At 40.0% G+C, this 22,880-nt stretch overlaps 1 protein-coding gene across 1 annotated transcript in view; it reads right to left on the minus strand.

Moving 5' to 3' along the window:
• LOC130235430 (E3 ubiquitin-protein ligase SH3RF3-like) overlaps nt 1–11,673 on the minus strand; it is a 139,305-nt gene extending 127,632 nt beyond the window's left edge. Inside the window, exon 1 of the mRNA XM_056466014.1 lies at nt 11,220–11,673. Within this exon, the coding sequence (XP_056321989.1) occupies nt 11,220–11,573 (354 nt within the window). The 5' untranslated portion in view covers nt 11,574–11,673. The remainder of the gene's footprint in view (nt 1–11,219) is intronic.
• Nucleotides 11,674–22,880: the final 11,207 nt, after the last annotated feature.

A 22,880-nucleotide genomic window follows, 5' to 3' on the forward strand; every position in this document is an offset into this window, starting at 1 on the left:
GTCCAGCAGAGTGTGTTAGTTATACACCTGTGCAGGTCTAAACGCTCACACACTGCTGAACACACACAGGAGGATCAGCAACACACAAATATCAATTAAAGGATTAAAATGATCCAGAAATTATGATTTTCTACATCAATATAAACACCACTGCCTCCATGCCTTCTTCACCTCGGGGGGCTTTATCAGTTTATTCATGACGATCTGCATCTGTATAATGTAGAGCTGTGAACCTACACTGGTCTCACGGTTTGGTCACGATTATCATGCCATTGATTTGGTTCAATTGGATATCTCGGTGCATTGATGATGTTTACCATTCACAGTTTTAGATTTCCTTCACATTGCAGTATTTCCCAGTTGTTTACACACATTTTTAAACAGCGTCAGCTTTTCTCAAAACTTCACACACAGTTTTTAAAACTGCACACACAAAATGCAAAATGCCTCACATCTCTTTCAACATGTAATGGCCTGTTTCCACTGAGTGGTACGGTACGGTTCGGTACACATTTATGGCCGTCTCCACTGCCAAAAGGCGTACCGAACCATACCGTACCACTTTTTCGGCACCCTTTTTTGGTACCAAACACTAGAAAGAGTACCAAAAGGCGGAGCTAGACACGCAGCTGAACGCTGATTGGTTACTGAGATACATCACGAGCTCGTGGGGCTAGCCAGAATGAAAACAAAGGAACCGCCATGTTCTAATACACAGCCGAGACATTACATTTAACTTCTATATGCATATAATAACGAGCCGTGGATGACCCGAGCTCTAACAAACCTTGTCGTTGTCTTGATGAACAGCCACAAAGTCAAGAACAACAAAATCTGCCGTGTCCTGTTGTTGCTTTACGAGGCCATCCAACGTAAAAGTGCGAGCGGTTTCACTTTCTCCAGGGAGCTCGCGATCGCGTCTATATTAGATATAATGAACCTCTTGAGCTGATGATAATAACGTGTTATCATTGAAGTGTCTCCGTCATCTGATCCATTCAGAAAGAAAAGGACAAACGCAAGAGGGAAGCGCAAAAAAAAGGAGAAGCCCGACAACACACAGGAGCAAAATTGTTTCAGCAAACTGAATCACAAACAAGCTGCCATGTTTATCATCGCCTTTTGACCTAATTTGAACTGGGACTGACAGAATTACTCTCTAACAGACACTACATGTGCTGCTGAAGATTACAGACACAGATGAGAGGTTAACACTGAATGTAGGCTACATCGCGTGTGTTTTTTGAACTCAAATAAAGACTAAATGTCTGCTGTGTGTAGTTTATCTGTAAGTGGAAATATATCAGAGACTGTAAGGGGCTGTATGTGTTCATATATGTTCATATTTAAATGATTACAGATGATACGTCATTGATCTGCAGTTATAATCAACTCATGTTCATAGTAAAGTTAGTAATAAACATTTCTACACAGGTATTTATGTGTATGAAGCATCTGTGTTGTGAGAAGTACTGCTCATGTGATTTGTGAATGACCCGTACAGCTTTATTGTAGACATTTCCTCGAGTGAGAATGACGTCGACTGAAACTTTCTGTCATACACCACGCCCACCAAAAGGGTACCCTTGTTAGTGGAAACGCAAGCCTGATAAAGGTGACCCGTACCAAACCGAACCGTACCGTACTGTACCAGTCAGTGGAAACGAGCCATTACACTGCATTCACAACGCCATGAACATGTCAGAATGAGGCACTGGCATTAAATGACAAACCCTTCTCTCATAATAGTTAATGTTCAGAGAGATCATGTAAACAGTGTTGTTGAAGCTCTTTGCTCTTTAAAGGCTTTTATCTAAAGTTCAGGACAGTGCTCTACAGTGAAAATAATCTGCTGAGAGGAGGAGCTGGTACACTGTAAACACCAATGACATGAGGAAACAGAAAACATTCACTATAGGCCAAACATTACTGGTGTATACAGGACAACAAAACCATCAACATACTGTGTGTAAAACAATAAGAAATAAACAGAAATAAAAAAACATGTCAAGCGAAAGTATATTCTCCAGAAAACAGTGAGGAACACAAGTGTGTGTGAGGGGTCTCGGTGGGAAACGTGTCTAATGCCTGGAGAAGCTTTACAAACTTATGGTACATTACTGTAAACATGCTAGAGCCCGGCAGAGAGGAACTTCTCTATTCAGTCCTGAAGGAGTTTAGGATTTAGGATTTAGAAAAGGAGAATATGCGGTAGATATGAAACCACAAACTGTGGATAGGTGGGGAACCAGTATTTTTTTTGGACCAGAACAGCCCAGTGTCCTGTCACCTTTGACATATAGGCCTGTACTACAGTGATTGCTTAGTGAGTGAACAATTAGTGTTTCCACATTTGAGGAGAGTGTGTGTGTGTGTGTGTGTGTGTGTGTGTGCGTGTGTGTGTGTGTGTGTGTGTGTGTGTGTGTGTGTGTGCGTGTGTGTGTGTGTGTGTGTGTGTGTGTGTGTGTGTGTGTGTGTGTGTGTGTGTGTGTTGCACTTTGTTTGGTTGTGTTTTGAAAAGGAAAGCAGGTAGCTTCCTGTTAGATTTGTGTGTTTTAGGTAGAGGATTATGTGTAGTGTTTTATTCAATTGAAAACGGAGTTGAAGGCTGAGAAACAGCTTCTGGTTTTGGAGATTTGCAGTGTAGTTTTGCATTTTGAGTGAGAGGTTTCAGAAATTGTGTGACAAGTAAAGATTTCGTGTGTTAGCATTTGGAAAAAACTGTATTATCAGCAGTATTATTGATTATCTGCATATTTATATTTGTTTTAATAAAAACAAGTTCGATGTGTCCACCTGTGCGGTTTTGGAGACATCTGCATCTAAAGGAGTAAAGTAAAGGAGTAAAGTAAAGAGAAAGTAAAGAGGCTGAATGGAGGAGGCTCGTTCTTTATCCTGGAGCTGCAGATGCTCTGTTTAACCGTTTTCTCACTAGTGAAGCGTTCAGTTTTTACACTTATAAAGTCGCCATGTAAATAGCAAATGCACCATGGAGCGACACAACTGACTCTTAAAGGGAATGAGAGACGGGACTCTGATTGGTTTAATGCAGCTTATGCTCGAAACACACCCATAACTCATTAAGAGTATAAGCACAACCCTGTTAGACCATGCGCTGGTGCGCAGAGCAGATTTATCTGTCCTTAAAATAGCAAAAGTGGATTCAGACACGCTCTTATTGCTTTTGTGCAATGAGCTTTAGACTTTGTGCCTAGATCATTAAAATAGAGCCCTTGAGCTCAGAATGATGCTCAACAACTGTTTCAGACTCCAGTAAGAAAAATAAAAGTTACAATATGTATTATTAGAAATGTTAAAATAATCCAACAAACCCAAACATATTATGAAAAATTCATAACATAATAATAAAACATATTTAATAACAATAATTACAGTTACTAATATATTTTAATAGAATTAGTATTTGTATTTTTAAGATTAATATCATTATCATGAAGACAAACTAAATAAAATTCTAAATACGTTTATTTTACTTAACTAATCGTAAATAAATCATCATCATTATAAATATAGAAATACAATTTAGTATTGTAATATTAGTAATAATTATATTTTTATTTTTTTTATATTTTGTTATTGTTAAATAATATATTAATTAAATATAATCATTATGATCCTTTTTCTTAATGATAATAATAGGAATAAAACAAATTAAAATAAGAATAATATTAAAAACTATTATTGTTAGGCATAAGAATATAAATAAAATTTTAAAATGCAATAATCAAATACATTTTTATTACTTTTTATTATTATTATTATTATTATTATTATTATATTAAATATAATATAAAACAAATATAATAAATTAACATCCAAAACAAGTGAGTTCCAGCTAATCCCGAGAGTTACAGCAGAATCAGTGGTGTTTCGGCAGTAGTGGCTGTGCTATGAGACTGAGCTCCAGTAATTACAGTCTCTGAAAGTGAATAAATGAGCCACAGGAAAGTGGATTCAGCCACAGTCTCACACACACACACACACACACTGCTGCGCTGCGGTTACACACTCTTCATTATTTATATGAGGAAACACTGAAACTTTTGCTGAACATCCCATAAACTCTGCGCAGAGAGAAAAGAGGAGAAAAAAACACTTCTAAGACTCTGAACTCAAGAAAAATGCTTTTGGAGTTTTATTTATTTATTTATTTATTTAAGCCTCATGTCTACTATCTAGATATCAGATGACTTAAGTCAATGCAGTATGTGCACCTTTAAATGTAGCATCTCTGCAGAGAATGCATTCAAGGATACATGCATGCAAGAACTAGACAAAAACAAAGCTAAGATAATAAAAACAAAGCAATATTATTTGCTATAATACCAAGACAAGCAGACAAAAACTCAGACAAATATTGTGGCACAAGACAAGCGTTTTATAGACAAGTAAAAAAATAAGTGGGCTTTTTCCTTCACACAGGCTAAATTATTTGCCAATGAGGTACATAAAATAAAATGATTTCTAAAATAAACTTATTTCTAACAAAGAAATGACATTATTTGACTTTTCACAACTCAAACAAACAAAACAAACAGTAAAGATATTCATATTTTTGTCATTATTATTATTATTTGTATTATTTTTATTATTAATATTAATAGTCGCATTGTGATTCATTCATTCATTTTCGTTTCGGCTTAGTCCCTTTATTAATCTGGAATCCCCACAGCGGAATGAACCACCAACTTATCATTCAGCATATGCTTTACGCAGCGAATGCCCTTCCAGCAGCAACCCATCACCAGGAAACACCCATGCACACTCATTCACACACACACTCACACACTATGGACAATTTAGGTAATTAAATTCACCTACAGTGTGTTTGGACTGTGGAGAACATGCAAACTCCACACAGAAACACTAACTGACCCAGCCGAAGCTCGAACCAGCGACCTTCTTGCTGTGAGGTAATAGCGCTACCCACTGTGCCACCGCGCCAGCCTGATTTATTTATGACCTGCCCATAAAATAGTGTGTGTTCACTGCTCCACAAAATACCCCTAGAATCAGAAGGTCCTTATTGACCATATTTGGAATGGTCATGAATATTAATGAGCTCTGCTTTGACACAGCTCTCTGTGCTGATTTATACTTCTGCGTCAAGCGCACATTTATGCTTTGGCTAAGCCTCTGCGTGGTCACATAGCCCTCGCCGTGGCTGATGTTGACGCTGATGCGCACCTTTCAAAAAGTGTAACTACACGTCGCAACAATGCGCAACACAAGCTCTGTGATTGGTCTGCTTGGTAGCTGTGATGAGTGTGGGCAGTGCTGAGAGCCGTGAGCCCGATGGAGTGAGTGTTTACAAGTGTGGAGTCCCGTGAAGGAACTGCGGATGGAGACGTGTTGTGTTTACCTTGTGATTAAAGTTGTTGCACGTCTGCTGGTTCCCGCCTCAAAATGAGCAAGCTTTAGCTACTTGTAGCGTTCAGATTAAATAAAAAACCAGCAAAGAAACTCAACACAGAGGAACATAAAAACCTCACTGTCAGCTAGTGTTTCAGAAGAGTTATTGCAGAGCAACACAAACAGCAGCAGAAGTATAAATGCACAACTACATGCAAGACATGCACCGTGGGTACACACACACACACACACACGAACAGCAAGATGTATTCTGAAATAAACACATGCATAATAATCCTACTTCATATGTCAAAAGATAATTGAACAAACAGCACAGATGCCTTGTTAAAACTCTTTTACCGTGGTGGAGACCTATTTTTGTTGTGTTGTGGATAATATGAGCTAATTTAAGATTAAACTCGTCAAACAAGCGCAACAGAGATGTATTGTGTTTCATTTTGAAGCTACTGTATAATGTAAACACAAGCCAGAAATAAATCACAACCTCTGCCTAAACAGATGAGGTTTTTCTCTCACTCCAGAAATCGCAGTAAGAGCTGAGTGATAAGACATGATGCTGAAACACAATACTCAGCAGTCCATGTGTGTTTGATGCCTCATTACAAATATATCCGGCTAATTTCACATTAAACACCACACATTTTCTTTACAGGGAACCTCTAAAGATGCGTTCTAAAATAAAGATTATCATTATTACTATCATTAACATTCAGTCATTTAGCAGAAACTTTTCTCAAGCGCCTTCAGTGCTTCCCTCAGGCTTGAAATATACTTGCAGTGGTGGCCGGATTGAAACAAAACTAAATTAGAATTTTAACACTATTTTTTATTATCTGTTTTAAACTTTTTTCTTTTTGATGGGTTGACTGTTGAATTAAATATAAAAAATCCACTATTTCTCTTACTTTTATGCTATTCAGGAGCCATGTGCACCCACTGACCGTTAAATCTGCTTCTCGCTCTCTCATTCAAGGACTCAAGGCAGGACATTTTGCACAGTATTGCCAAAGCATTTTAGATATATGTAAATTTTAGATATATGTAATTAGGGCTTGGCAATAATTTGATATTATCACGATATATAATTTTCCGATACAACGATAATGACAGTTCGATAATTGTTCGATAATGTTTATGAATGCGTAACACTGCGCAGGTGTTTTGCAGCCTGCACTTCCAAATGCCGGATGTAGTACAAGTTTACAGCCATACAGTGTTAGCTGCACTTTGAGGAATAAGAAAAAAATAAGGTCAACAAAGGGCACTCACGGACATCGTTGACTAGAAAACTTCATTATGGAGCTACTTGCATTGCAAACTGTGCCTCATATGACGACTCCTGCTGTCAAAAACAGGCAACACCGCAAACCTGTTTCATTTAAAACAATGCCACCCTTATGAAGATGCTAAGAAATTACAGACCCAAACAAGCTTTGGTAAACCAGCGCAACTACCCAGCAGAATCTCATGTCATCATTTTCAAAAGCCGTGCTTTACGAGAAAAAAACGAAAAGGGAGACGAAAGATAAGACAGACAACACAATCTCAATGAACACTTGATGCTTGCTGTACACTACAGGCTGCATTATTTTGGGCATTTGTTATGATGCTGATAGGATCTTTTGTTGTCAAGCTTAAGTTTCCTTTTAATATTATTTTCTTTGAAATCTGTAATAGCACTATTGTCCCTCATCAGACATAACCAGCCTTTATATATTTAAATGACATCATCACCGAGGAGAGATCAGATGCTCAAGACATAATCTTTAAAATAAAGACATATTAAAAGTGCAGCAAATATATGACAGACGTTTACAACAACAGTGGATCATTGATTAAATCCTTATTATCCAAGGAGTGAAACATCATCCACCAGCACAGTTGTTTAAGACAGGCACAGATAAAAATAGATATATTTTGCAATGAATTTGGTTATGTATAATGTGTAAGTTAATTCTAGTGTGTGTTTGGTTGGTCAGTTATCTACAATATAACCAAGAAGAATGAATAACATCTGAGGTGAAGCGCTTCAAAACAAGTCTGATATATGCTTTAGCCCCAAAACCATCCATTAAACTGTTGTTAGCTTTAAGTTTAATTCTTTGAATCAATCGGTTTGAATGAGCTGGACAGTCTTTACAAGCTATTCGCAGCACTGATAGTATTCTTAAACTACCTCTGAAGAATGAACTCGGTCTGAAGGATGAGAGAACTCAGAAACTCCTTGTGTGAATGGAGATGCTCCCCGCGTGTCTTGTCGTGATGTGCGATTTTTAAAATGAGTCTGCATAGTTTTCTTCGTGCCAGTCTGTGAGATAAAACAGGTTAAAAGGGAAATCTGCGCATAACATGTTATTATGCATACTGCAATATGCTGTGTCAAAAGAGTGACTCCATAAGGTAACCTGCACACACTTTATTATGTAACGCATCGACGTGTCTCACAGCGCAAAGCATAACTAAACCATTAAATGTCCATGCTTAATCAGTCATTAATAAGGTCTATTGATTAAAGGGTTATTGATAATCAATAGATCATCAAGTAATCATTAGCATCCCTAAATAAAATATACTAAAGGATATTTCACCCTAAATTCACCATACTCACTATTAAAAGGAGAGTTCATCCAAAAGTGAACATTCTGTCACTGTTAACTCCCCGCATCTGGTGTGAATGCAGCATAAGAAGACCCGGCCGTATGCATAAAGGTGCAGTGAGTGCGTGAGACTGTCTGTGGGAGTGTTGACAGGTCTCGAGCACACAGAACCTGCCGTATGAAACAGGTGAAGGAGAGAAGATTTTCCACTACTTAATCGCTGGCGGAGGTTTGTTTATATTGGGCGGATACAAAAACAGTGTAAAAGGATGATGATGATGATGATGATGACAATAACAGTAAAAAATCATATACCTGGGTGACCTGCCCAAGTAAAGTCTATGTGTGGGACTTCCAATTGAGGAGGCATTCAGAGATTCAACAAGAAGAGGCAATACACGCAACAAGTGCTGATTATAGAGGATCTGTGTGTGCTCAGAGAACTAAAGGTTATTAGTATTAGGGTTGGGTGATGTCGACCTGTTTGGCATCGTACGATGTGTAATGTGAAACATCGCGATGGATGATGGCATCGTCTATCAACCCAACCCTAATTAGTATAGTACAGTAATAATTGTTTCAAGCACTTGCTCATCAAATCTTCTGACCAATCAAATGCTGTCTAGTATCTGACATGCCCCGCCCCTTTTCAAGATGCAACTGCTATATGCGCTTGAGCTCAACCGCTTTCATAAAACAAAATGTTACTGGCTGTTTAATTAAAGGGGGAGGAGCTACTCTGTCAATAATAAATAATTTAGTGCTAGAGTAAGGATGAGGAGGTGTATTTTTAAGAGAGAGAGTGTGTGTTTCTATAGGTGTTTTTGTGCAATGTTTGTTTTTACAAGGAGTGATTGTAAACCATGTGCAAAATGTGCAAAAAAAGAGTAAGTATATATTATATTATTATTATTATTATTATTATTATTAGGACCTGAATGGGTTTGGAATGGATGAGCTTCCTCCACAGTCAGAGCTGAATGAAGCGTCAGCACAGACTGTCCTCTGACCTGTGATTGCACACATTAGTTCACACTCCAGTGAGTCCTGAGGGACCGTCTGTGTGTCTGACCGCTTCTACACACACACACACACACACAATACAGCCAGACAACAATAGCAGAAACACTGACCGCTTCTACACACAACACAACACTACTGCTACAATACAACAATAGCAGGAACAGCTCTCCGTCAGTCCATGCCAAAGATGCACATCCTGCTACTATAGCAACAGCAGAACACGATTCACAGCGGCGACATCACAGACACGTTCCCGCTCTTTATGCAGATTCATATTCTAATCGGAGAACTCCACTGTAGAGATGTGTGGATGCTAAAGGATCTCCATGGAGCCATCAATGCTAATAAACCTTTATTCTTAAAAACTTCCCTGTGAAATGAACAAAGTTTTTAGACGTTAACATCAGTACGGTAGTCTATAAGCTAGTGTGCTCTAAAACAGTGATGAAAGTCACATTTAGAAGATATAAACCTCATATAAACATGTGAAGTTTGCAGTTTGCCGCTTCCCCCTGAATCATGGGTCTGAATTCTGCATTCTTGGAGGGCCGCAGCTCTGCACAGTTTTGCTCCAGCTCTAATCACTAATAATAATAGTAATTCCTAACATTTATATAGCGCTTTTCTGGGCACTCAAAGCGCTTTACACATAGAGGAGGATCTCCTCATCCACCACCAGTGTGCAGCATCCAGCTGGATGAAGGTGGAAGGTGTTCAAGACTACTAGAGACTATGAAGCAGGTGTGAGTTGGAGCTAAACTGTGCAGAGCTGCGGCCCTCCAGGAGTTGAGTTTGAGACCGTTGTACTAAATGGATCAATGATTTTTTCTTTTGTTGTCACCTTATACAGATTCTCATCAAATCTGACCAATCAAATGCTCTCTAGTATCAAACATGCACCGCCCCTTCAAGATCCTATATGCATTTGAGATTAACCACTTTCATAAAACAAAACACTATTGGTTGTTTATTAAAAGCGGAGGAGCTAGTCTGTCAATAATAAATATATTTTAGTTAACTGAAAATGCTTAAACATTCACAATAAATTATGAAAAACTAAAACTAAACTGAAACTTACTCAAAAGCTAACTGAAATGAAATAAAACTAATTTTAACAAACACATGAGATTACATTAGTGATTAGGATTTTGCTTCTTTACACAACGCCATTGAAGAGTTTGCACATGTCAACTCAAAATAAAAATGTAACAGATATCAGCATTCATGAGACGATGTAAAGCAATGGTCTCAAACTCAACTCCTGGAGGGCCGCAGCTCTGCACAGTTTAGCTCCAGCTCACACCTGCTTCATAGTCTCTAGTAGTCTTGAACACCTGGATTAGGGGATCAGCTGTGTTTGATTAGAGCTGGAGCAAAACTGAGAAGATCTGAGGGCCTCCAGGAGTTGAGTTTGAGACCCATGATGCAAACACTGTAGGAACATGTGCTTGATGATCGTGTTCCTTCACAATCCAATGCAATTCATCAATGATGAATCAAAAACACATTTTATACACACGTGCATGTGTGAAGCCCAATTTATATTACACTACATGCAAAACTAGTTGCATGCATGAATGCAAAGCCATTAGATAAACAGAATTACAGGTAATGCTTCTCAATAGCTGCACATTCTCAGACCAAGACAGCTGATAACCAGTCGGATGCACAGAGAGAGAGAGAGAGACTGCATGATCTGCATTGAGCATCTTTTAATTCTGACTGCAGCAGCACTGGAGCTCAAGCAGACCGCGCTTTCCTCAAATCACAGCTCTAATGTCTTTTTCAGATCCGCTACAAACATCATCTGTGATGATGATGATGATGATGATGATGTGAGAAATCAACTGCAGTGACGTCACCAAACCCAACTCGCACACTGACAGCAGCACATCTCTCTCTCTCTCACACACAATGGGCTTTTCTTACATAACTGAGATCTGATGGACAAAACAAAAGAGTTTACTTGTGTCTGCACTGGAGAAAAATGGTGCAGAGGCAGTTTTCACCCACAGCTGGCCAAATCTCGCACTTATTTGCGAAGAAACGCCAAGATGCGCTCTGAACTGAGCGTCAAATACTGAAATCTACAAAAACCGGAATACCGTGTAATCCTCTAATCACTGCGTCCAAGTACAGCAGAGAGTCCAAAGGAGATGTTCAACCCACAGCACGAGCAATTATGATGAAGTAGAGCACACAAACCTTCACCGGGGAGCTCCGTGTGTTGACGGGCAGGTCCCGCGCCGCGGTGCCCGGGGGAGACGCCGAGAGCCCGGCTGCGCCACCTGCCAGCGCCGGTCTGCCCGCTCCGCCGCGCGGCCGCTGCTTGATGCCGTCCAGCAAGCGCACCAGGAGGATGTTGGCCGGCAGATCATCCACCACGCAGTCCACCAGGATGCGGCACTCCGGGCAGCGCAGCTCGTGTCTAGAGCTCACGATGTTCTCCAGGCAGCGGCGGCAGAAGGTGTGCTGACAGGGCAGCACTTTAGCGCTTGTATCTAGCCGCTCCAGACACACCGAGCACTCCAGCAGATCCAGCAGCGACGACTCGTCCATCTTTCCTTCCCAAGCGGATCAGGCTGGCCCGCGCGCGGTCATAATAACCCGCGGAGAACGCCTGGAGCCATACCGACGCGGAGCCCGAGCGATCCTCCGTCTCTCTGTGTGTGTGTCGCGCGCACAGCTGTGAGGAAAGAGTGGTGAGGTCATGCACGCGCGCGCGCGACACCAACAAAACCGCGCACGCCATCATCAAGCGCGAGCTTTAAAACACTACAGTTGTAAACTCGTTCAATGATTCTCTGACTTCAATATAGAGTAATCCTAATGTATTTAAGACATATCTACTGCTGAAAAAACAATGTACGAGATTAATATGCTTGAGTTAAATGTATTTAATTTTTGTTGTCGATTCCCTTACTGGGGAGAGCGGGGCACAAAGTAAGACTTTTTGATTGTGGCCAAATAATGGAAAAATTAAAAGGGTTAGACAAACCATATTTTTATTTTACCAACAACACACAAGCCTCTCCTACAAATGAGCACTGAAAATCGCCAGACATATGGTTTCTGTGTTGCCAAACGTGCCAGGAGTAAAACGATTACTATTTACCCCACCTGCGGGGTGAGCGGTATCAGTCAGAGGGTTAGTTATAACACATGCTTATGCAGTGGAGGCCAGCTAGTAAGTGCTGTGCAGGTAAACCTCACTCCTCTGAACTCTAAAGGTGCTCTAGCGACATACACTTCAGGTCTTTAGCATCCTTGCTAGAGAAACCGACTCCCATGCTGAAGGTCACCGGTTCGATACCAGTTCGGAGCAGGTTGGGTAGCGTAGGTTCGGTGGGGTTACACTTACAAAGTCAAATTTCACACAATTAATGTAAATTGTGTTTACCTTAAGTAGTATATTTCCTCAGTACTTAACAAATTTTTTTGTTCTATATAGCACAGCATGTTTATTTACAGTATAAATGTATTTATTGGATAAACACACTTGGATTTATTTGCATTATTAGCAGTAAAATTTATTTTAATATAAAAACTTTTATATAAAAAGTTCTCAAGGATAAAAATTCAACAATTATTTTCTTTGTTTAATTGGTGTTCAACAGTGTGTGGCTTATTTGTAACACCCTGTTACTACTCTTTCCTCAAAACTGTGTCACTGTGTGTTTTATACATCTTTCAAAATGGTTCCATCTTTTAGCCTAGAAGACGGTGATCACAACAATATAAGATTTTACATTCACACTTTCACAGATTTGTTTAAAATAAAAAATATTGAGTATAATAAGAGTACTTTTATGCTGTAAAAATGGCTTCTCCTGTGTTTCTCATCCAAATTTCACTGAACTTTTTCAATAATTGACTGGAAGACGTCTGCAGACACTGTGGTGAACACCTCAGAAGCATGCCATGTGAGCAAATACCTATTAAAGGACATCAATTATGCCTCTCTACAAGCTGTAAATGCATCTGTGCTGTCTCCAGAGTGTGTGTGTGTGTGTGTGTGTTTGAGCTGAGAATAGCACACAGATAATGCTCTCTAGCTCTCTGAAATGGACCCTTTTAGGCTTTGAGCCAAATTGTGTGGTTTTGGTGACTGTCGCTTTAAATGCAAATGAGATTGTGCTCTTTTCAGAAGAGGGCGGAGCTACAGACGCCTGTGCGTCACCATAGCGACAGATGTAAAACTGGAGTTCTGTGTGAAGAAGTGAAAATGACAATAAAGTGTCCCAGAAGAAGTAATATACTGTTCGTTGTTCATTGTATTGTAATAAAATAAATAACTATGCTCAAATTCTGACCTTTTAGATTTTACCCTAGCAACGGTGCTTGGTAACACAGTGATGACGTCATCAGCGATGGGCATTTCTTCCAAAAATGCAATAATCTTCAAAATGCTATTTAGACATGGATTTAACTACAGTATGTGTCACATTAGTTTGTATCTGTCTCAAGGTAAACATAATGTAGAATAGGACATTCATTTTGTTGGGGAGATGTTATATTCCCACCTGTTCGTTTTCTTCAACACTACCCAAACGGCTCCGTTTTCTTTGTGACTTTAACTATTTACAACACTCAGTGTTGTGAAACTGTAGAATGACCTGTCGAATGTGAATTTGACACACTACCACAGTATTTATTGTCTTGATTTGGTTCTTCAAAGAAATCTGTGAACAAAAAAAGAGCAGTCATTCATTCATTAATTAATTTTCTTTTTGGCATAATCCCTTTAATAATCTGGGGTCGCCACAGCGGAATGAACCGCCAACTTATCCAGCATATGCTTTACGCAGCAGATGCTCTTCCAGCTGCAACTCATCTCTGGGAAACATCCATACACACTTATTTACACTCATACACTACAGACAATTTAGCCTACCCAATTCACCTGTACCGCATGTGTTTGGACTGTGGGGGAAACTGGAGCACCCGGAGGAAACCCACGCCAACACGGGGAGAACATGCAAACTCCACACAGAAACACCAACTAACCCAGCCGGGACTCGAACCAGCGACCTTCTTGCTTTGAGGCGACAGCACTACCTACTGCACCACCGCATCGCCCAATCATATATTTACTTTTTATATTTCATTTGCACCAACAGTATCTGGACGCAGCCTTGATGATGCAAGCTGAGACTGCATCTCCCAGAGATGCAATGCCAGACCCAATGCACTCAATGGAGCTCAACGTCACAGTGAGGGGCGGGATTAGGGTTGGGGTGAGGTGAGCCCATTAAAAAGCATTGGATGCAGCTCAGATTGCACTGCAACAAGTCTGCAGCCAGACCCTTCTATATTAAAGGCCTAAAACACACATTTTTAAAATCACAAGTGAAACACACACACACAAGGGTCAATATTTTGAAATTTAGGTTTATGAACTGTCTATCGCTGTATGGTTTGTTAGAATAGTACAATATTAATATAGAATAATAATAGTACAAAGTTAATATTTTAAAAACATGCATATATATATATATATATATATATATATATATATATATATATATGTACAGTTGAAGTCAGAATTATTCACCCCCTTTGAATTCTTGTTTTCTTTTTTAAATATTTCCCAAATGATGTTGAACAGATTCAGGAAATGTTCACAGTATGTCTGATAATATTTTTTCTTCTACAGAAAGTCTTATTTGTTTTATTTCGGCTAGAATAAAAGTAGTTTTTAATTTTTTATGAACCATTTTAAGGTCAATATTATTAGCCCTTTAAGCAAATATTTGTTTTCGATAGTCTACAGAACAAACCATCGTTATACAATAACTTGCCTAATTACCCTAATATTATTTACTGTCATCATGACAAAGAAAAAATAAATCAGTTATTAGAGATGAGTTATTAAAACTATTATGATTAGAAATGTGCTGGAGAAATCTGCTCTCTGTTAAACAGAAATTGGGGGAAAAATAAACAGGGGGGGCTAATAATTCAACTGTACATATATATATATATATATATATATATATATATATATATATATATATATATATATATATATATATATATATACATGCACACAATTATATATATGTATAATTTTTCCACAGTTAAAATTGCTATTTAATATTTTACAGCTATTAAAAAAATCTATGTTAATTGACCAAAAAACATACATATTTAACTATCGCTGTTTTAAAAATATTTAAGTAAGTGTTTATCTCCCTTTTGTGGAACTGTAATAGTGTGTGAGTTCAGTGCTTGTCATTGATTTACAGTGAATAAATGTGTGACTGTAGCGCCACCTGCTGGACGAAGAGCTCAGACACTCAGCAGGAACAGAAGCGGTAATACACAGGTTCTTAAAGGGGCAGTTCACCCAGAAATGAACACTTACTCACTGGTTACTCTCCCTCAAGTGGTTTTAAACATTTATGAGTCTCTTTCTTCTGTTGAGGACAAGAGGATATTTTGAAGAATGTTAAAAACTTGTAATTATTGACTACAATAGTATTTGTTTTTAATACTGTGAAAGTCAATGGTTACAGGTTTTCAGCATTCTTCAAAATATCTTCTTTAATGTTCAACCATAGAAAGAGACTCAAACTGGTTTAAAACCACTTGAGGGAGAGTAACCAGTGAGTAAGTGTTCATTTCTGGGTGACCTGCCCCTTTAATGTGTGATGGTTTGTTTGATTGTAAATGAGTAATGACTAGCGCCACCTGTTGAACTTGTGCTGAAATGACACTGTGTGTGTGTGTGTGTGTGTGTGTGTGTATAGTGATTGTTTAGTGTGTGTGTGAGAGAGAGTTTGTGTGTGTGTATGTGTGTAAGTGTGTGTGTGTAGTGACTATAGTGTGTGCGAGAGAGAGTTTGTGTGTTATTGAGAGTGATTTTGTGAGTGTGTGTGCACGTGTGTGTGTGTGTGAATGCATAGTGACTATATAGTAAGTGTGTGTGTCACCGTGTGTGTGCATGTATGAGTGTGTGAGGGTGTAGTGACTGGAGTGTGTGTAAAAAAGAGAGCTGTGTGTAATAGAGTGTGATTTTTTGTGTGTGTGTGTTTAGTGACTGCATAATGTGTGTGTGTGTGAGAGAGATTGTGTATGTGCGTGTTTATGAGTGTGATTTTGTGAGTGTGTGTGTGTGAATGCATGTTGACTGTATAATAAGTGTTTGTGCCCATGTGTGTGTAGTGACTATACAGCGTGTGTGTGTGTGTGTGTGTGTATGAATATGTGAGTTCATGCATATGTGTGTGTGTGTGTGTGTGTGTGTGTGTGTGTGTGTGTGTGTGTGTGTGTGTGTGTGCAGAGCTGAACAAATAGATCACACCCCTGCAGTGTGTGCAGGTCCAGACCTGCCCGGATGCTGAAGCTGTTTTCTGCAGAGTCTCTCCTGAAGGTGTGTGTGTGCGCGTGTGTGTGTGTGTGTGTGCGTGTGTGTGTGTGTAGCAGCAGAGGACATGACACTTCCTGATGGTTGGACCACCCGCCGCGCCACTGAGCTACTGCTGCAGAATCATCACACACACACACACACACACACACACACGCACACACACACACACACACACACACACACACGTGTTTACCTGCAGCTCCTCTGAGAGCTTTAATGGAGGACGTTTTCTCCTCCGTCTCCTCTGGGTTTAAAGACGTCTGACCCTCAGAACACACTCAGGTCTGACGTACGGTGGCCCACAGAGCTCAAACACACTGCACATTTAAAAGAAAACACACACAAATAGAGATCACACCCACTCTTTTAGGACAGCAGTACACAAACACAACTGAGTGGACGTGTACACACAGACATCAGCTTTGTGAAGAGCACACTGTACACTGTAGAGCTGCAGGTTCTCGATGTTTATTTACTGTCCTCAACTGTTTGACGGTCTGTGACGTCGGAATGATCTGCACTTTCTGTAATGCTGCTTGGTAACAGAAAAGTGCTTTACAAAATAATCTTGAGCTTCATAAACATTGATAAAACATCCTCAATGTGACAATACACGTGAACACAAACTCTCACAACACATGCAAATAAAGAAACACACTGCAAATAGCACAGACCTCTACACTGGTCTCGTTTTAGCCAGTATATCTGACTGTGTAGCTGGCAAATCCTCAAAAATACAGAGACATGCTTATGAGTGCAAAACATGACTCTAACTAACTAAACGGCTTTATTTTCTTCATTTTATTGATGAGTTTATTTCATCATGTCTGTTATTCTCGTGATATTTCAACTTCATTATTGAAATATTCTGACTTTATTCTCATAACATTTCCACTTTATCCTCCAAATATTACAGCTTCAATCTCAACACTTTGATATTTTTCTAATAATATTTCAACTTGATTCTTAAAAGATAATGACTTTAGTATAATACTTTAGTAAAATATTACAACTTTATTCTCTTAATATTTTAACTTTATTCTTAAAAATATTACAACTTTTATCTCGTATCACTGTGACGTTTCTAATATCATTCATTCATTCATTGTCTTTCTGGCTTAGTCCATTTATTCATCAGGGGTCACCACAGTGGAATGAACCACCAACTTATCCAGCATATTTTTTACACAGCGGATGCCCTTCTAGCTGCAACCCATCACTGGGAAACACCCATACACTCCCATTTACACACATACACTACGGACAATTTAGCTTACCCAATTCCCCTATAGCGCATGTGTTTGGACTGTGGGGGAAACTGGAGCACCCGGAGGAAACCCACACCAACACGGGGAGAACATGCAAACTCCACACAGAAACACCAACTGATTCAGCCGGGACTCGAACCAGCGACCTTCTTCTTGCTGTGAGGTGAAAGTGCTAACCACTGTGCCATCGCGCTGCTTTTCTAATAATTTCAGCATTATTCTCGAAATTATACATGTTTATTAATGAAATATTACCACTTTATTCTCATAACATTTCGACCTTATTGTTAAAATATTACAACTTTAATCTCGTATTACTATGACTTATTTCCAACACAGGCTCATTGTGAAAACGTAGCCCTGCAGACGTTACTGGAGACAGCGAATTACGTAGGCGGAGGTACGTATGGCTGCATTTCATTTTTTTTAAACAAACGCTACGGGGTGGTGTGACGCCGTTCCTTTTCACATTTACCAGCTGCCCGACCACTTACCTCCGTATGGACGGCCTTCCGGCTGCAACCAGTTTGTCCCGTTAGCGCGCCACGTACATCGGCGGATTTGAGATGCAGAGAGGAGTTGACCACGAAGACGGGGATTCGAGTCTGGTGAAGAGCGGTTCCAGAAAGAAGGGAAAACAAACAGGTGGATAGCAGGGTGAGGACGTGGTAAAGTCTGAAAACGTGGTAAAAAAAAACCAGACGAGGGCTTTTATTTTTTTGGATTGCTTTTGAAACGTGTTGGTTGGGTTTAGCGAAGTGGGTAGGTGGGTCAGCCGATAAAATTAATTGGGTTTAGGGAAGGGGGATGGTGGGTCAGCCGATCGTTCGCTTAGTCAGTCAGAAAGTGAGACGATAGCGGCCTCTGGTGGGCTTACGCTAGAACAGCAGGCGCAAATGGCACTCGGGAGGGAAATTTGAGATCTCAGAAAGCGTACACGGCGACCTCTGGTGGATTCGCGAAAACAAAAACTGCAGAAAAACGTGCTGCCGGGACATATTTCACGGTCTCCAGAAACGTCCGTGAAGGTATGTCTTCAGAATGAGCCTGGGTTGCTTATTTCTAATAATATTTAGATTTTATTCTTGAAATATTACCACTTTAAATGAGTGTGTAGAAGAGCAGAACATGTGCTGCAGTTTATTACAAGGTTTCTGTAGCGTAATATACAACACCAACACACACAATATAGCACTGTACACTATTACACACGACAATAAAAGCCACTTTTACACACTCTTCAAGGTTAAAAGTTGTTGGAAGAAAGATCAAGATCCCATAATGCAATGCAAAATCCTAAATATTTCAAATAAAAATACATTTCAAAAGTTCACTCTTAGCTGATGATTGATTATAAAGCATGTTTGGCATGCTGTCCCATGAGAGAGCCCTGAGCTCATAAGATCCTTGAGCCCAGGGCTCCCTCCCATTTGCAGGGCGAGAGGGGAGTTTGAGCTCAGGTAGATCTGGAGAACTCCCCTGCTGTAGTAGCTAATGAACAGATAGTGATTGCTCTTTACAGATAACTACTTACTATAGTGCTGATTTGGTTTAGTCAATTAACTTAAGCTGCATGTTTTTGGACGGTGGGAGGAAACCAGGGAACCCAGGGGAAACCCACATGAGCACGGGGAGAATGTGTAAACTCTGCACAGAAATGTCGGCTGGCTTGGTAAGGACTAAAACCAGTGACGTTCCTGCTGTGAGGCAACAGTGCTAACCACTGGGTCACCGTGCCACCCATCTAGAAGAGGAGGAGGAGTAGGGGTGGAGGGAGGCATTCTTCAAAACAAAGATGGCTGATACATGGAACTGAGGGTGTTTATAATGGCTCAGGAACCGTCTGATTGGTGAATCATACATTGGATAATGCAGGACCGGCTGTAAGCAATCATAAACATGTGATCCTCTCCAAATTAGTTTATAAATAAACTTCACAAAGCTGTTGTCTTTGAGGAGAAGCTCAAAGAAAATGATCTCCACCTCAAAGATTCATTGATGAGCAAATGAGGAGAAAGTTGTACAGATTGTCTGTCTCTGAGTCTGAATCTTCAGCGTTCGCAGTATATCTGCATTATGTGTGTGTGATCAGGACAGTTTTGTAGAGTGAAACAGGAACATGATGCATTTTGGCGACTGTCACTCGGTAACGACTTCACAGCAGGGATGCGGTTGGCATGGAAACCTCAGCATCAGCTAACCTACTTCTCCAGGCTGAAAGACACGACACCAGAACTCTGCTGAAACGTGCACTGAAACTGACTTTCTTGTATAGAAAAAGAAATGATTTAAAGGACATCTACTGTGCAGAAATGACTTTTATGTGGACTTTAAACTTAGTTGTGTCAGCAGTGTGCGAGTATCTCCAGCAGCCTCTAATGGTCAACATGAATTAATTGTGTTTGTTGATAGAATCAGTCTGCAGAAACACTTTGATTGACAGTCTCCTTTTGTACGTGTCATCAGAGGGGGAAAGCCCCGCCCACTAGTCTCCATCTCATTAGCATAAACAGCAGCCCTGAGTGAGAAGCAGCCGTCTGTCCATTAGCCATTAGAGTGTTTGAGCTGCTGAAGATAATGTCAGCATAGACTAAGAGGATTCTAGATGTGGAGTTTTAGATGAACAGAGACAGGAGCGACATAGACTGACAACACACACACTGCTGTTTTACATCTGTCACTATGGTGATACATATGCATCTGTAGCTCCGCCCTCTTCTGAAAAAGCACAATCTCATTTGCATTTAAAGCGACAGTTACCAAAACCACACAGTTAGGATCAAAGCCTGAATGGGTCAGTTTCAGAGAGCTAGAGGACATGATCTGTGTGGTATTCTCAGCTCAAACTCAAACACACACACTCTAGAGCTTGTAATAAGAGGCAGAATAGGTCTCCTTTAATTTTGTGAAGTTATTTGTCAAATATTTCCCAAATGATGTTTAACAAAGATATTTTACAGTATTTCCAGTCATATTTTTTGTCCTGGAGAAAGACTTATTTCTTTTTCGTTTGGCAGGAATAAACGTTTATATTATAATTATTACTACTTTGACTTGTTGGTTATTGTAATTATCGTTATGATTATTATCATTATTATTGTCCTTTTCCTGTTACCTCATCATTATTATCATTACTACCACTGTCATTATTCAGGTGGTTGTTGCTGTAGTAGTTGCTATTATTACTACTGCAATCTAAGAAAGCACATGCAATTACACAAAACGCCAGCAGATAAAAATCTTCATCAATTTGATCAAATTTATTATACAGTCAATTTGAAATCAGTCTGCTATTATGCCCTGACTGTTGCTCTGATTGGTGGTCTTTGAAAGGTTGTTTTTCGTTTATTGACGAAATTTATTTATTTATTATTTGAGTTGTTTTTCGTTTATTTTAATATCCTGATTACACGACATAATAACACATCCATATCTCAGCAGGGTCCGTGATGGTTTTGGGTCCCCTTGAAACATTTTCGTTGTTACACCTGGATATTTGCGAGTGTTGTGACCAATTTGCTGCAGGTTTCTTCACTTGTTTGTGTTGTGACCAATTTGCAACACATGCGCTGTCAATTTGTTAAGATCGTTTCTTTAATTGCTTGTGTTTTTTGTAATTGCATGTGCAATTAAAATATTAATGTTACTATGGATCAACTACCTGCCTTATTCTCCACCACAAATGGGCTTTGTTCTATTATCTCACTATTATCCTTGCCCCATTGTTGACACTTTGATATAGTTATCATTCATTCACTCTTCAGCAGTCCCTTTATTCATCAGTGGTCGCCACAGCGTAATGAACCGCCAACTATTTCAGTATATGTTTTACACAGCGGATGCCCTTCCAGATGTAACCCAGTACTGGGAAACACCCATACACACTCATTCACACACACACACACACACATACACACCAGACAATTTAGTTAATCAATTCCCCTATAGTGCACACACAGGTGCTGCACTGTTAGAAGAACACACCTGCTGAAGAAACACACCTCTGACCACCACAGTCCCCCTGATTATGTAGATATTTAGAGAGATGTTGGACATTGATCTCCATTGTAGGAACAAAACATTCTGTATAGGCCAATGGCTGCCGGTGTCCAACATGTTTCTAAATATCTTCTAGAGGCAGAAACAGTGTGAAATAAGGCTGTGCATATGATGACTGAATCTTTATTTTTGGATGAGCTATACCTTTAAGACCACACACCTATCTATCTATATATATATATATACTGTATATTTCCTTCAGCTTAGTCCCTCCATTAATCAGGGGTCGTCACAGCGGAATGAACCGCCAACTATTCCAGCATGTTTTACACAGCGTATGCCCTTCCAGCTGCAGCCCAGTACTGGGAAACACCCATACACACTCATTCTCTCTCACACACACACACACACAAATACACTACGGCCAATTTAGTTGATCAATTCCCCTATAGTGCATGTGTTTGGACTGTGGGGGAAACCGGAGGACCTGGAGGAAACCCACACCAACACAGGGAGAACATGCAAACTCCACACAGAAACACCAACTGAGCCAGCCGGGACTCGAACCAGCAACCTTCTTGCTGTGAGGCCACAGTGCTAACCACTGAGCCACCGTGCAACCTCTAGTTCATTCATTTTCTTGTCAGCTTAGTCCCTTTATTAATCAGGGGTCGCCACAGCGGAATGAACCGCCAACTTATCCAGCACATGTTTTACACAGCAGATGCCCTTCCAGCTGCAATCCATCACTGGGATGCACACACACTCATTCACTACAGCCAATTTAGTTAATCAGTTCCCCTATAGCACATGTGTTTGGACTGTGGGGGAAACCGGAGCACCCGGAGGAAACCCACACCAACACGGGGAGAACATGCAAACTCCACACAGAAACACCAACTGACCCAGCCGGGACTCAAACCAGAGACCTACTTGCTGTGAGGCGATTGTTCCACCCACTGCGCCACCGTGCCGCCAGGACCGGGCTGACAGGAGTTTTAATCTAGAAAGGATACCTGTTAATGGTCATGCTGTGGTCAGAAAATAAACATCAAATAAATAAAGTGGCTTTCTGCTTTGATTATTGGGATGTTTGAAAGCCGCTTTGGTCTCGGACCCACATGAAAGGAAGCTGATGTGGTCACTTCCTGCCCCGGGGGGAAGTGCATTCATCTGTCACACCTGTTTCCCTCCTCTGAGGAGCAGGAATCTCCTATCAATACACAA

Source organism: Danio aesculapii, chromosome 9 (genome assembly GCF_903798145.1).
Source record: "Danio aesculapii chromosome 9, fDanAes4.1, whole genome shotgun sequence".
Lineage (NCBI taxonomy): Eukaryota > Metazoa > Chordata > Actinopteri > Cypriniformes > Danionidae > Danio > Danio aesculapii.